Genomic DNA, 16,702 nt, shown 5'->3' with positions numbered 1-16,702 from the left:
AATCCCAGTTACTCAGGAGGCTGAGGCCTAAGACTTGGTTGAACCTGGGAGGTGGAGGTTGCAGTGAGCCGAGATCGCGCCACTGCACTCCAGCCTGGACGACTCTGTCTCAAAAAAAAAAATAAATAAATAATAAAAAATAAAAAAATATAATAAAAACGCTAACCAAAAAAGAAAGCAATAGCGAAATTGATTTCAGAGCAAAGGAAATTACCAGGGATAAAGAGGGTTTTTATACAAAAGGTTCAGTTCACCAAGAAGATGCACCACGTTTAAAGGTGTACGCACCTGGCAGCAGAACTTCACAGAGCTTCTGTGCCCACAGTGCACAAGCACAGTGACACTCTCTAAAACCTGCTGGACTTACTCTAAGTGTGGCAAGCGTCATCCCTAAAAAATGAGACAGTACAAGAAAAATAGAACATAAGATTCTCCGTATGCCCAGGAAAAGCAGGGTTATGACAGGAAGCAGACGGCGATGGTGGACAGGTGAATTACTGGAAAAAGGCTAACATGACAAAGAAGATTGTGCTGAGGCAATATATGTGAAGCAAATCTGACAACTGAAAGGAGAACTAGACAAATTCACCATTACAGTTGAAGACTTTAATACTCCTAACAGTAATAGAACTAACAGAAAATCAGCCAAGACAGAAGAATTGAGTATCATTAATCAAGTGGCTGTAATTGACATTTATAGCACTCCACCCAACAACAGCGTGATACATATATTCTTCCAAGGGCACATGGAACATTCTCTAAGACCATATCCTGGTTTATAAAATAAACCTTAAAGAATGTAAAATAACTGAAATCATACAAAATTTGTTTCTGACCATAAATGGAATTGAACTAAAATTCAGTCATAGAAGGGTAACAGGAAAATCTGAAATTGCCTGGAAGTTAAACAACTCATAAATAAACCACCAAAGAGGAATTCTCAAGAGAAATCAGAAAGTATTTTAAAGGGAAGAAAAGTGAAATTATAGCATATTAAAGTATGTGGGCACACATAATGCAGTGCTTAGAGGGACATTTATTGCATTGAGTGCTTTTATTATGAAAGGTTTCAGATCAATAATCTGAGCTTCCATAGTAACAGAAAACTGTAAGTAAAATGAACCCACATCTAGCAGAACAAAGGAAGAAAAAAAGCAGACACCAATGAAATTGAAAACAAAAATGGAATATGAATGAAGCCGGGAGCTGTTGCTTTGAAAAAATTATTGAGAAACCTCTAGTAAGACTGAACATTTTAAAAAAAAGAAGCCATGCATATCAACATCAGGAATGCAATGATTTACATTTTACTGATTTTTTTTTTTTTTTTTTTTTTTTAATCGGGTCTCACTTTGTCATCCAGGCTGGAGGGCAGTGGCGCAAACACGGCTCACTGCAGCCTTGAACTCCTGGGCTCAAGTGATCCTTCCACCTCAGCCCCCCCAAGTAGCTGGGACTACAGGCATGTGCCACCACACCCAGGTGATTTTTGTATTTTTTTTGTAGAGATAGGGTTTCGCCATCTTGCCCAGGCTGGACTCGAACTCCTGGGTTCAAGGGATCCCAAAGTCAGGTGTGAACTTACTGATTATTAGTGATGCTAGCATCTTTTTCTTATTAATCAGTCATCTTTACTTCTTTGATGAATGGCCTGCTTATGTGCTTTGCCAATCCTTTTAAAATTGTTTTGGAAAAAAATATAGAAAAGCTCACTGACTTTTTTTTTTAAGTGAGTTTCTTTCTCTTACTGACCTTGTTAGGGTCTCTCTATATATCTGATATCCATCTTCAGACAGATATTTTGTGAATATTTTATACAGCCCATTGCTTTCCTTTATGCTTTCTTTTGTCTTATGGAAAATATCAATTTGCATACTCAAATCTGAAACCTTTCCTTTACAGATGGGGGACTTTGTGTCACTTTCAGAAAGATTTACCCTTCGATTATAAAAAATGCAACATTGTCATCCAATGGTTTAAAAGAAAAACCTTGCTTCCGGTGTTAGTGCTTTAATCCAACGGAAGTTAATTTTTTGTGAATATGAAGTAAAAATCTAACCTTCCTTTTTTTTTGAGACCAAGTCTCACTCTGTTGCTCAGGCTGGAGTAGAGTGGTGTGACCACAGCTCACTGCAGCCTTGACCTCCCTGGGCTCAGGTGATCCTCCCACATCAGCCTCCCATCACTGGGACAGCAAGCATGCACCACCACACCCGGTTACTGCTTGCATTTTTAGTAGAGATGGGGTTTTGCCATGTTGCCCAGGCTGGTCTCCAATTCCTGGGCTCAAGCCATCTGCTGGCCTCAGCCTCCCAAATTACTGGGATTACAGGCGTGAGCCACCCTGCCTGGCCCAACCTTTCTTTTTTAATCAAATGGGTAGCAGATGGGTTTAACACCATCTGGTGAACAGTCCTTTCTGATATAGAGTGTTACATCATTTTTTAAAAAATAAATTCCTATAGATACATGGGAAGGTTTTTAGGTGCTGCTCTTCTATGGATCAGTTTGGACAAACCTGAGCTCACCATATTCTTCTAAACTGCAAAATAAATTTTGCATTTACTTCGTATCTGGGAGGCCAAGTCTCCACATGCCCACCTTGTTCTCTTTTCTTGGTTATTTTCTAAATATAAACTTTAAAATGAGCACGTCAAATTCTATTTTTAATTCCATTTGGCAGTTTCATTAAACTGCACTGAATTTCCTAATTTTGGAAGATTAACAGCTTTCTAATATTGAGTATTTTTATCCCCAAATATAGTATGTCTCCATTTAGGTCGGTCTTCCTATATTTATTTCAGCAGGATTTAAAGTTTTCATGAATAAAAAGTCCTGCACACCTCTCGTTGGATTTGCTCCCCACCTCCATCAAATTTTCTAAATGGTTCCTGCCGATGTGTAGGGAAAGGACTAAATTGGAAGGAAAATTATTACCTTTTCTGATAAATGGGAGGAGCATATGAGTGAAAACAAAAATTAAGGATGCTGTCATTAACCAAATTGTTTTGCAATTACCTCAAAAGAGAACTGGAAATGACCCAGTTCATCAGTAAGAAACTGGCTAAAGAAAACATTATTTCCACAAAATGGAACCCTATGTAGCCTTTAATGGAAAGCTCTCAATGTACTGAGAAGTGGAAAGAGCTCCAAGAGAGTTCAGGTGTACAAAAGATGCTGTACGTAACATGTTACCTTTTAAGAAAGTGAAGGCCAATGAAAATATCTGTATCTACATTAAGAACCTCCGGATTCACAAACTAACTAGTGGCTGCTTGCAGGGCTAGAGGAAGAAATGGAGTGATGGGATGGGCAGGGAGCCTTCAGTGTTCACCTTTTCATGCGGCTTTGATTTTTAAACCATAAGAATGCATTAACCATTAAAAAAAATCCTAGAGAAAACAAAAGAGAAACAAATACAAACAACCACTCTTCAAGATATGCCCTCCCACTGAAGAGTCTCAGCTGTGTGATTCTTAAGCTAGACTAATAACCGAGCCGCCTGGAGGGTCCTGCAAGTGGAGCTTCCCACTCAGGAGGCCACTGTCTGGCAGCAGAGAGGAGAACAGCGCGGGACCCCTCCACTTCCTGCTGGTCTGGAATGGGGCTCTGGCACATTACAATATTTAAAACTCTGCAAGTTTTGGATGATAAGGTATAAATCCTGGATTTTCAACAAAACAATGAACCTTTTCTAGGAACAGAATTTTGACATGATTCTGTTAACCCACAATAAAATACACAGTACAGCATCTTCGGACTGCTGCTGATGCTCATTCAGCATTTCTGAAAGCCCTGGGTCTGACTTCATCTCTCCCTTGTTCTGGACCCAGGTTCTGCTCCACTTTCTTCCACAGCAGGGACTGTGGCCGGGGCGTCCCACCATGTGTGCATCATAATGCGATGCTCCAGAAGCCTGTGTGACTGCTACTTGTAGAATGAAAGGACACAGTCTTCACGGCTACCATAAAATGGATGGCCAATATTACAATTTAATAAAGACAAAATGTAAACCATAAATCTCTTTTAAAAAGTTGTGCATTTTAAATAGTTGGGTTTCCTGTTCTGTAAGTGGGAGGGTAAACTGGTCAAGTTCTTCAGAGGGCAATGTAGCTTTATTGATATTTAAGGAGTATGCCTTTGATTTAGCAATTTTGCTCCTAAAAGTTTTCTGATACATCCATATGTGCAGACACACTGAACAAAGGTGTTCACACGGTGCAGGACACGGATCAGAGTGTGTCACATCCACACTGCCTGCCTCGAGTCATAAGCTGGACCTCGACAGGAGGAAATGCAAAAAAGGAAAGCGTGGAAGAGTCTTAAAGCATGCTAAGAACACAAATGGGCCAGGTGCTGTGGTTTACGCCTATAATCTCAGTACTTTGGGAGGCCGAGGCAGGAGGATCGCTAGAGCCCAGGAATTCAAGACTGGGCTGGGAAGCATAGCAAAATTCCATCTCTACAAAACAAAAAAATTAGCCAGACATGGCAGTGCGCAACTGTGGTCCCAGCGACTTGGGAGGCTTGAGGTAAGAGGATCGCTTGAGCCCGGGAGGTTGAGGCTGCAGTGAGCTGTGATCACACCACTGCACTCCAGGCTGGGTGACAGAGTGAGATCCTGTCTCAAAAATAACAGAAACTCACAAATGGAAGGACACTCTGCCTCCAGTATTTTCATATGAAACGCGGTGTTCAGAGAAGTGCGTCTGAGGTCCTCACATGAGCAGTTCAAGGGGCTAAGGGGTTGGCAGTGGGAGGTGAGCCTGTATCTGCAGCTAGGAATTTTACTGTGCACATATGCTTTTCATTTTACTAATGAAAGATGGTCCAAACCAGTTAAGGATGACTATTTTGGTCGTGTGTGGTGGCTCACGCCTGTAATCCCAGCACTTTGGGAGGCCAAGGTGGGCAGATCACTTGAGGTCAGGAGTTTGAGACCAGCCTGGCCAACATGGTGAAACCCTGTCTCTGCTAAAAACACAAAAATTAGCCGGGCATAATGGCAGGCACCTGTACTCACGAGGCTGAGGCAGGAAAATCACTTGAACCCGGGAGGTGGAGGTTGCAGTGAGCCAAGATCACACCACTGCACTCCAGGCTATGCAACAAGAGCAAAACTCCATTTAAAAAAAAAAAAAAAAGGGATGACTATTTTGTGAAAATTAACATCGCTATTAGTTCATGTTTTACTGTTCTTAACACTTAGGTTATTGACTAATACCTGTGACAACTGCTGCATCCATTTCTGTTTCATTGTTTTAGAGTATCAGGATTTCAGAAGAACTGGGAAGTTCCTCTGTGTCCAGGATGCTGTCTGGTTTTTGAGAACCTGGGAAGTCTGGACTAAGCACATACTTTCTGGCAACAGCCTCCTAGGACAACCTCTCGTGCTGCCCCATGGACAATGCATGGCAACCCAGCCTGCTCCTGCGATGCCCTCAGGCCTCGACCTGTGCTCACTTGTGGATACTTACACTCGGCCCCCGTTTGTCATCTGTGCTTTCTGCAATGACCACATAGCTAAATGTTTCCTTGAAGCCCAGCTCAAGTATTCCTTTGCTGTGTAGTGTCACCCAGCCATGGAACAAACCTGTATAATATCACCCAGCCAAGGTACAAACCAGAGTAAGGTATCATCCCCACAGAAGATCCCTGTGAGCAAACACCAGACTCCGTGCCTAAACTTCAGGCCACTAGACGTTTCCTAAAATGTAACTACATATGGTAGAAGTCTGGAGCAACAGGCTAGCCTTTAAAGCCAAAATTATTCCTGGAAATAAAAAAGAGGAAGAGAGGATAGCCAGTAGTAGAATACTTGCATAGTTACAGATTAAAGAAAAATTCATGAGTGAAAAACGAAATTTTTCTTCTACTCTTGCTCAAGGACTAAGTAGAGATGAGTAGCGCAGGTGAGGGCTAGCGTGGGTCAATAGTTTATTGGCAGACAGCACAGGAATGCTGCCAGAATGAATACAGTAACTGCTGCGGCTAGAAAGGCAGATCCAATCATACAGGATGGAGAATAGCCTCCCTGCGAAGGCCTCACAGGCACCTTCTTACCTTGATGAGAGGAAGATCTAACACACACGTCAGTACCAGACTGCCTTAACCGCTGAGAAGCAGACTGTGACAGGCATTCTGAAAGTCAATTGACATGCGTTTTCACTCATGTACTTCCAACCTGTAATACTTTTAATTTAATGAATTCAATTTGGTGGAGGCAGAATCAAAAAAAAGCAAGCTACCAAACTTGCGAGATTTTCTAAAAAATCAAAACATGGTTTCACAATGATAAGTTTACCCCTCACTCCAGATAATTTAGTACTAGCTGGGTGCTGTGGCATATGCCTGTAATCCCAGCACTTTGGGAGGCTGGGGCAGGAGGATCACTTGAGCCCCGGAGTTTGAGACAAGCCTGGGCAAAATAGTGAGAGCCCATCTCTAAAAAAAAAAAAATAATAATTAGTGACTGGGTGCGGTGGCTCACACCTGTCATCCCAGCACTTTGGGAGGCCAAGATGGGCAGATCATGAGGTCAGGACCAGCCTGACCAATATAGTGAAACCCCGTCTCTACTGAAAACACAAAAATTAGCCAGGTGTGGTGGTGTGTGCCTGTAATTCCAGCTACTCAGGAGGCTAAGGCAGGAAAATCGCTTGGACCTGGGAGGCAGAGGTTGCAGTGAGCTGAGATCACGCCACTGCACTCCAGCCTGGGCGACAGTGAGACTCTGTCTCACAATGAATAAATAAATAAATAAAAATAATTAGCTGGGCATGGTGGTGTGCTCCTGTAGTCCCAGCTACTTGAGAGGCTGAGGTGGGAGGACAGCTTGAGGTCAGGAGTTCGAGGTTGCAGTGAGCTGTGATTGCACCACTGTGCTTCTGCCTGGGTGACACACTGAGACCCGGTCTCAAAAATATATATTTTTTTTTAATAGAAAATACTCCTATACCAATTAAAATCAGAACTGCTTATTGTTCTTAAAACAAATTTTCAAAATATTTGAAACTTTCATAATAAAATGTTGGGGAAAAAGGATTCCAGTCAACAGAAATCCCAGCTCCTCGTCCACTGTGCCGTGCAGAGGGGCCTGCAACCAGGGCTGCTGCCTGCTCTCTGGGTTTGGCCTTGGGCCAGCCCTTTGCCTGGGTGGCTCAGGCCCCTCATTTGTGAGATGGGCCTAATGACCCACTGCAATGGGTGGTTCTGCAGGTTAAATGCTAAATGTGAGAATACGCTCAAGTTGTAAAATATGCTATGCCCCTTCAAGGTTTTACTGTTACAGACATTTCAACTGATAGTATTATAAACAGGTTCTTGTTAAACTAAATATCATCTAGTGTTTCTCCAGCACACTATGGTTTTAAAGAAGAAAAGAAAGGTGGCCACTGAGTCCTATACTTTGTCAAGGGATGGGAGATGCAGTGAACAGCAAAAGGAGCCCTCAGCAACCGCAGATCCTCACAGTGGGATCTCTCCAAGTGCAGGAGTCAAGTTCTTATAGCTCAGATAGGGCTGAAGTTTGGAAAAATCAGATAGAAACACATAAAAAGAACCTAAATAGAATTCAGAATTTAAGTGTCAGGTGAAAAGAGTGAGTCTTAAAATTAGGGCAGGAAAACTATTTGTCATTCCTCTATTCCTTTGAAAAGGCAGCAGAGTTACTAAGTTTCCAAGATCTAATTATAGTTCTGGCCTCTGCTTCAACATGGGGACTTGTCAACTGTAACTTAGAGTGTGTAATTAACAGAAGTGAGAGATTCAACACATTTCACCCCTAATCATTTATGAGGCAGCATAAAATACTACAACAACTGATCATGGCTAGGCCTTAGATCAGAGGCTCATGGACAATTATAACCTCAATTGCATCTGACAACCCTCGAGCTAAAGCTCCCCATTCTTACAATATCAAATCCTGCTAAGATGGAGAACACAGCAGGCATAACTGCTTGTTCACAGACTGTGCTGTGAGATGTGCCAAGAGTCAAGAAGGAGTGCAGACAGAATCCTGTGCACTCCTGTTGTTGTTTACCTGACAACAAAACACGAGGCCTAAATATTGGAAGCTATCAATCCCGGAAGGTCAAACATGTACTGTAGTCAATATTCAAAAACAAAGTGAGCTGCTGCAGGAAGGAAGGGTTTTAACTGCCTGTTTGGAAATTTTGCGAAGTGGGATCTTGCAGGGGATAGGCTGCACCAGCGATACGCAGATACGCTGGGAAGTCTTAGGGACACACCTGGCTCTGGGATCATTTTTTCCCACAAGCCCTGGGCTCCCTCCTATGTGCCAGGCATCAGGCACACCAAAGCTGTGTCCCAGGGAGCTCTCAGCCCAGGAGAGAAGACAAACAAGGACAAGGTACAATCAATGAGATCAATAGCAAGAAAGGAGGTCCGGACAGAGAATCATGAGCGCTAGGTGTCTGCATATGCTGAGGTCAGAGACAGCGTCACAGCAGACAAGTTTTCACTGCACCCCAAAGAGCAGCAGGCCTTTCGCTCGACTGACTTGGGGGGCTGGCTGAGGAGCATTCCGGGTGAGGAACTCGAGTCCCCACAGAGACTGTGAGAAGCCAAGGGTGTTCAGAGATGTGCACGAGTGTCCTATAAAAGCACCATTTTCCCCTGAAAGTGAGAATAGTACAAGGGCATGGTAGGTACCTTTATGGCCACACAAACCAATATGATGAATTTTCTGTAAAAGGTAATAATGTGGTAGATTTACCCAAAATCAATCATATTATAAAATTTCCTATTCAACTTAAAATTCTTTGAGGGCTCACACTCAAACATACAGAAATTAGCATTTTTACCATCATACATCATTCCTTGGTCCATCAATATTTAGTAAACTTAATTATTTTCATGACATTTTAGAATGCAAAATACTCAGAAATTAAGCAAGTTTGTTTTCTTCACTCTAGTTTTCTTTAAAATGAAGTTTACACATTGCATCAAGAAGTTAGTTTTGAGAGCACAGGCTTATCCAATTTCCATGGAGTTTTCCACAGACACTTCATGACAATGCCCTACAGCATGAAGGAGGACACCGAGATTATTGCAAGAAATGGAGGACCAGGTGTGGCGGCTCATGCCTATAATCCCAAGGCTTTGGGAGGTCAAGATGGGAGGAATGCTTTAGGCCAGAAGTTTGAGACCAGCCTAAGAAACATGGAGGCAAAACATTAAAAAAAAATTAGCCAGGTTAAGTGGTGCATGCCTGTAGTCCCAGCTACTCAGGAGGCTGAGGCACAAGAATTGCTTGAGCCCAGGAGGTTGAGGCTGTGGTGAGCTATGACTGTGCCACTGCACTCCAGCCTGGGTGACAGCAAGACTGTGTCTCTGAAAATTAAAAAAGAAAACAAAGAACAACAACAAACAAAAAAAGGAATGGCTCAACCCATCTTCTATATAGTTACATATGGTCCAGACAAGCGTGCATCAAAGTTAAATGTTTCCTTTACAGTAAAATACATTCTTCAAAATAGAGTAGTTTGAAGATGAGATCTTTAAATTTGTAGAGATGATTTAAAGTAAATATGCCTCATGTTACTACATTGGCAGGAGTGTTTTAAAACCAGTACAACAAGGGGTACCAGCCCTCCAAAGCCATGCTGGTTATGTATAGCAGGCTGATGGTCCTGGTGTCCCTGTTAAAGGTACACTGCCCCTGAGCCAGGGAACAGCACTTCTGTACAACTGGACACACGCTGGGAAGTCACTGCCTCCAATGCTTCACGAAAGACACATTTTGCTGTTTTAGCACATACCAGAAAACCAACTTTATATGATTGCAAGATATGAAAAACATAAATAGCCTTGGCTTTGTAAGTTCCCAATGGTATGGAAAATTTCATAAAATTTTTAGAAAATGCTATTGTCAAAGATGCATACTGACCTATTTTTTTTTTTTTTTTTTTTTTTAGATGGAGTCTTTCTCTGTTGCCCAGGCTGGAGAGCAATGGCATGATCTCAGCTCACTACAACCTCTGCCTCCTGGGTTCAAGCAATTCTCCCACCTCAGCCTCCCAAGTAGCCGGGACTACGGGCACCCACCATCACCCCTGGCTAATTTTTGTATTTTTAGTAGAGATGGGGTTATACCATGTTGGCCACGCTGGTCTTGAACTCCTGACCTCAAGTGATCCACCCACCTCAGCCTCCCAAAGTGCTGGGATTACAGGCGTGAGCCACCGCACCCGGCCCTGATGTATTTTTGGGTGAAATGACAGATGCCTCAGATGTTTTCAAGTACTATATATAGCATGAAAACGCTGGGTGAAGATAAAGAAAACAAGATGGCAAAATGTAGGCAATTGTTAAAGCTGGCTGATATAGTGGTTCATTAGGCTATTTTTCTCTATATTTGTGTATATTTGAAAATCTTCATTATAAAAAATTTATAAGTATATAAAGGGAGAATCTGGGGGGGCCAGGCATGGTGGCTCATGCCTGTAATCCCAGCATTTTGGGAGGCTGAGGTGGGAAGATCCCTTGAGGCCAGGAGTTTGAGACCAGCCTGGGCAACACAGTGAGACCCTGTCTCTACAAAAAATAAAATAAAGAAAAAAGAAAGAAAGAAAGAAAGAAAAAGAACAAAAAATGAGGGGGAAATATGAAGGGAAAAAAGTACATAAATGCTCTTTTAAATGAAAAAACAGATTCCCTAACCACATTATTTTCTATCAGTAGGTAGTGTTTCCTAACCTTTGAGGCTGGTGACCAACAACTTGGGTCACTTGTCCTACTGAAAGTGGTAGATCTTGTGTTCTTAGATAAATTCCTCTAAAATTCTAAAACAACCCTTTAAAGAAATAAATACAATAGGGAAGTAACCAAGTCAACAAGTGGAACAAACTCAGATTGTACGTACATGAGTAGTTAGATGGATCAGGAAAGAGGTGCTTCACAAATGGCACCACAAAACATTAAAAATTCACGGGTTTTTTTAAAGCACCTCTAATTTGCCTCTCCAAAAACATAAAAAGATGACAGAAAATAAGGAAACATCATCTGCTGTGTCACAGTACAAATTATAGATCATTTAGGTTTCTAATTTTAGCATCAGATTCTTTAAATACTATTATTGATCTGCTAGGAATCAATGTTCTTGAATTCAGCAAGTCTTATACAAGCCACAAGTAATGTTTTCAACAAAACCATTACAGATTCCCAAATTGTGATGTTCTCATTTTTACTTAAATGCTGGACTGTAAAAGAATAAATTACGATCTCCAGTTTAAATGGTCTTTATAATCTTTTTCTAGGAAGACTGAATAATTACTTTCCTAGAAATCTAAATTAAGAGCTTCCTGAAAACTTAATGAGTTACGGGAAATAGAAACATAACATTTATTACTAGCCTGAACAATACCGAATTATCTCCCCTCCTCATTCTCCCTAAAGGCAAAGCCTGATTAAGAACCACCATGGTTTGGTTCTCCAGCAACTTTTATTGGTCAAAGGATGCAGAAGGATATATGGTGTCTGTGGGTTAATTAACAGGATCGTTTATAAAACAACTTTACATTTATCTTATTTTTAAAATTCTTGCTTTTGAATAAGCTGATGTGTTAGAATAGACATGCTCCTATCCCATGCAAAAAGCTGTTCAAAAATGAGCAGCTTGCAAATCTATCATAAATGAGACATTGAATAAAACATTGTTACAGTGAGGTCTAAGAAGTAGTTCAGTCTGAGAATTTGCTTCAGATACTTTTTGAAATAAAATATTCAAGGCATAAAAAAAGCAAAACTCAAAATATCTAAAACAGATACATACTGGTATTTTTATCCTAGTTACTTCCCAGAGTTTTTGTGTGTCTCTGTGCTCTGCTGATTAAAATAAACAACAAAAGCAGTAGGCATCTTCTAACTGAAAGTTAATTTACTAGTCTTCAACTAAAAAGTCACAGTGGAAGAACATATATAAGGTGAAGAAAGCTTTTTAACCTTTCAGACTTAAATAATACTGTATTTCAACTTTAAAGAAAGGTTCCACCATATATTTTTTGCACTGACATTTTAAAATATAAGAACAAGTCTTTGTAATACAATATATACTTCAATATACCCAATATACCTTATATGAATTAAAAACATGTCAACTTGATAACTGTAGTAAGGCATTTAAGTATTCAGCAGAAGCCATAAAGAAATTTCTTAATGAGTGGTGTCCTTTTCATATTAACTGGATTTAGCAGGTTTCCTTAAAATGAACAGGAAACAAAAGATATGAAAAACAGGCAGTGATGCCATTCTACTGAATTCCAGAAAAAGCACAGTACAAACAATGTGTTTTCTAGCAGGGAGACCAGACAGACCAGCAAACTGGAAATGGATGAGCGGCCCCAGCTTGCATGGTCTATTGTATTTTATCCACCGCTGAGAGAAGTGTTAGTAGCCCGGTAGGTTTGCGTAAAGGTACCAGAATCCTTAGTGCTAGTCTCATAGCCTAAAACAGAGCAGGTACTCCAGATATACTTCCTGAACTGACCTGGATGAAGAGGCTTTAAAATCAACAGAGCTGGACAGTATAAAGTTCACGGAAAAACTCCATTTTTCATTTTATTTTTTTTGGTATGTTAGTGAATGTCTACTGATCTAGTATTTCAAGTGTGGATCACGTAAACACCATGTAGAATGTAGTAAACAGAATTAAATAAGAAACACACTGGCTATCAATGCCAGAGTCTTTGAATATCAGGTCATAAATATAACCAATTGTGCAATATAACCAACATGATGAGAAGAGCACACCTCACAACTGACAATTTTAGTTCATATGATTAAAAAAAATAAAATCTGAAACTGCATTTAGTGCCACATTCTATCATATCATACATCAGATTCCATGCTGCGGAGCCGCACTGGGCTACAGGACATACAGTACATAGCATGTTTATAGCATGTTTATAGCATGTTTTAAACCGAAAGTGAAAGGGAAAATATGAAACAGAAAATTTTTACATACACATCTAACGGTGTTGTCCATTTAATTCGATTTATATGATTTGCTGTGCCACTTTGACCAGCTTGCAGAACACCCCAAATTCTCTTTTCCCCATAAAGATCTACTTCCATATAGAGTAGAAAAGGATGGTGATAAAAAAACTTCAGGTTCTTCAGGTTCCAATGATTGTGTCCCAAATGCCACTGTATGAACACCTAAAAAATAATAAGAACAATGTCAAAATCTGCACAATTATAAATGCAAAAGTAAATACAGCTTAAAGCCTAAAAGAGAATTTGTGAATATCTCGTCTTTCAATACTTGTCTGTGTCTACTACATGATGTCGACTATAAATAAAACGTCCACTGTGGTAAGTGGGAAAAAAGAAGAAGCTTTAAAAAGTTAAAGGGAGACATTTGTCAATTTCATAAATGGGTCTCCTGTTTTAGCAAAAGGCACATTCCTTTAGACCTCAATCAATCCAGGAAAGGCTCCTCACTGACATAAGGAATCAGGATATCTCACCCTCTCCCGTCAACCACCACCTGCCCTTCCTTTCTTTCTGAACAAGAACATGAGAATTTCCTATAGGGTGTAAATTCTTTCAGTTAGAACATCCAACTTTAACTTATGGGATAGTCTCCTTCTCTTTTTTTTTTTTTTTTTTCCTGAGACTGTCTCACTTTATCACCCAGGCTGGAGTGCAGTGGTGCGATCTTGGCTTACTGCAACCTCTGCCTCCCAGGCTCAAGCAATTCTCCTAAGTTTCATGAGTAGCTGGGACTACAGGTGCATGCCACTATGCCTGGCTAATTTTTTGTATTTTGTAGAGATGGTGTTTCACCATGATGCCTAGGCTGGTCTCAAACTCCTGAACTAAAGCGACTGGCCCACCTCAGCCTCCCACAGTGCTGGAATTAGAGCCACTGCACCTGGCTGGGATCCTCTCTTTTTCATACTGCAGCTTCCCAAAGCTTTCACAGGCCTCTGCACTTCAGCTTGTCAGGAACTCAGGGCAGTGAGGTGTCCGAACCCACCTGTGCGCTCTCCCATGGCTCCTAACAACCACACTCCTGAGCATTCGGGGCCTGTGCGCGCCGCGGTGACCTCAGCTGTCTCAAGGCAGCATCTCCGTACTGAATACCCGAGCCCATTCTTTCTGGGTCCAGCTCACCTAAGGACCAAGCAAGTCTTCTTTAAAAAAAAGTTTTATGTTTCTGAGATCCCAAAAATAGATTAAAAAAAAAAAAAAAAAAAAAAAGCAAAGTACGGAACCCTGTGTATATATCCCACCACTCTGAATAAAGAGGAAAAAACAATTTACATGTTTGCTTGCACCGGCACAAAACGTCTCTAGCACGATACATAAGGAACGGCTGATTCGGAGGAGTTCTAGATGGCCGGGGACAGGAGGGGGTGGTAACAGCGGGACTTTCCACTGCATACTCTTTTATACTTCTTGAATTTCAAATTATGTGAATATATTATTTATATAAAATAATTTAAAATTAAATTACAAAGATACAATTTTTCACTTATCGGATGGGCCAAAAGTCCAAGTATGATGATACTACACGCTGTGGACATGGCTTTAGTGAAATAAGCCCATCACTAGGAGAAAATGTGACCACCTCTACACCAAGATCCCAAATGCTTATGTTCTCTGACCCAGCAATTCCACTTCTGCGTATCTGTCTGACACACAGACTCATGCACATGAAAAAAAAAAAATATATATATATATATATAAAAGTATTTACTGTAACATTACTTATAATAGCAAAATACTGGCAACAACCCAGATGTCCAAAGTAGACTGGCTACATAAATTATGGCAACACATACGTGAAATATAGGTTGAGTGGTCCTTATCCAAAATACTTGAAACCAGAAGTATTTTGGATTTTTTCAGATTTTGAAATATTTCCATTATACTTACCAGTTCAGCATCCCTAATCTGAAAATCTGAAATTTGAAGTGCTCCAATGAGCATTTCAGTGGCAATGTTGGCAATTAAAAAGTTTCAGATTTTGGAACATTTTGGATTAGGGATACTCAACCCATGTTATATATTACACACACACATTATGTATGACATTATGTGTTATATATATGTACATTAGGTATATGTATATACGGGAACTATACGCTGATTTGTCATGATTTATAGGTTATATAACAGTAAGTAAAAAAGCAAGGCGTGGTAGTCTATCATATATTTTGTATAAAAAAAGGGAAGAAAACAATGGTTTTTGAATGTATTACCCATTAAAAAAAATAAAAAGTACTGCTGAAGAATCCTAATTTATACCCTTATTTTTTTTAACCTAGAGGTACTTATGATTTTGATGATCTCAGAAAAAAACACATCTTGAAGACTGTATATGAGTTGCTCTATCTGATGTATTCAGGGATACAATATTAAAATAGCAAGGTCATGTAAATACAACCTCATGCTGAGCTTAGTAATACTCAACAGCAAGCCAACTGTAATGTTTATGTTACAGAGTCTTGGTTTTTGTACCAAGCTTAGTAATTTTTTTTTCTTTCTGATAAAAAAAAATACAAAAAGATGACGCATCCACTTCTGTTGAAACCCAGCCCTTCCAACTGGGCCCGACTCTCCTCCTTCCTCCTTTACCTAGCACCCTCCTTCTTCCCTGCCCTCTCCTTGCCCATTCTTCTCTCCGTTCCCCCTTTTTAAACATGCTGCAATTTCTCCCATCACCCACACCCCTGACTTTAAATTAACCCTTTGCACCCTACAGTGCCAGCCTGCGCTTCCTCAGGAGAGGAGTGCACACTCTGCTTGCTCACTTCCTACTTCTTCCTGACGGATGGCCAGCCATCTTCTACCTTCATAATTCTGCTGAAACTGTTCTTGATCAAATTGATCACTGACTTTCTATTCCCTATCCCAATGTGTGTTTTTCAGCTCAGTCTTAGCTTATGAGGCTTCCCTCTGTTACTATTACAGTACATAATGAACACTCCTTTGATTTACTTATAATTAGGGCTTAAGTGACACCCACATTCCCTTGATTTTCTTCACACATTTCTGACCATTTCCTTTTTCATCTTTTTTGTAGATTCCTCTTCCCCTGCTCATCCTTCATCTCCAGGGTTCTGTTGATCACTGCTCTCCTTAAACACTGTTCTCTGGATGATCACATTGCTTCCACAGTTTTAGCTGTTCCTATATATTGATGGTTCCCAAATTTATACTGCCAGCCAGGAACTCTTCCCCAAGCTTACTAGGTAACTCCATGTGCATGTCCCAGTGTCACCACAAAGGCTGCACATTCGCAACAGAGCCATCTTTATTCCCTCACACTCCCTGCTTCTCCTCTGGCTCCACTGCATCTCTGTCCAGAGACCCCAGTGTGACAGCTGTGAGTCATCCTTGGTTCCTCCTCCCCTGCTGGCCCCTCCTGCTCACCCTGTCCCCCCTAAGAACCAGTTGTCCTGTTCCAGTATTGGACATATGAGTCATAAGATGCTACTGCCTAAATATATCTTAGATCCATCTCTCTCTCTCCATCTCTGCTTCCATATCCTTGTTAAAGCATTAATCAGTCATTTCTTACTAGGATTACTCAAAAATGCCTTATAACTGGTATCCTGGCCTCCAACCCTGTCCTCTCTTCAGTCTGTTTTCAACATAACTCCCTACATACATGACTTATCTCAGGTCACAACCCGATCACATCACCCACCTGCTGACAACCCACCACCTA

The 16,702-nt window shown here is 40.7% G+C and overlaps 2 protein-coding genes across 4 annotated transcripts in view; both read right to left on the bottom strand.

Annotated features, from left to right (window-relative positions):
• GALNT2 (polypeptide N-acetylgalactosaminyltransferase 2) overlaps nucleotides 1–16,702 on the bottom strand; it is a 1,373,297-nt gene that overhangs the window by 964,716 nt on the left and 391,879 nt on the right. The window lies entirely within an intron of this gene.
• Nucleotides 11,446–16,702, bottom strand: part of RAB4A (RAB4A, member RAS oncogene family) — a 683,172-nt gene continuing 677,915 nt past the window's right edge. For all 3 annotated transcript variants that reach the window (XM_050769444.1, XM_050769422.1, XM_050769433.1), the window contains 2 exons: nucleotides 14,003–14,139; nucleotides 11,446–13,179 (listed from right to left, as the gene is read on the bottom strand). In XM_050769444.1, the coding sequence (XP_050625401.1) occupies nucleotides 14,024–14,139 (116 nt within the window). In that variant the 3' untranslated portion in view covers nucleotides 11,446–13,179; nucleotides 14,003–14,023. The remainder of the gene's footprint in view (nucleotides 13,180–14,002; nucleotides 14,140–16,702) is intronic.

Source organism: Macaca thibetana, chromosome 1, assembly GCF_024542745.1.
Source record: "Macaca thibetana thibetana isolate TM-01 chromosome 1, ASM2454274v1, whole genome shotgun sequence".
Classification (NCBI taxonomy): Eukaryota; Metazoa; Chordata; class Mammalia; order Primates; family Cercopithecidae; genus Macaca; species Macaca thibetana.
This window is presented reverse-complemented; position numbering and strand designations above follow the sequence as displayed.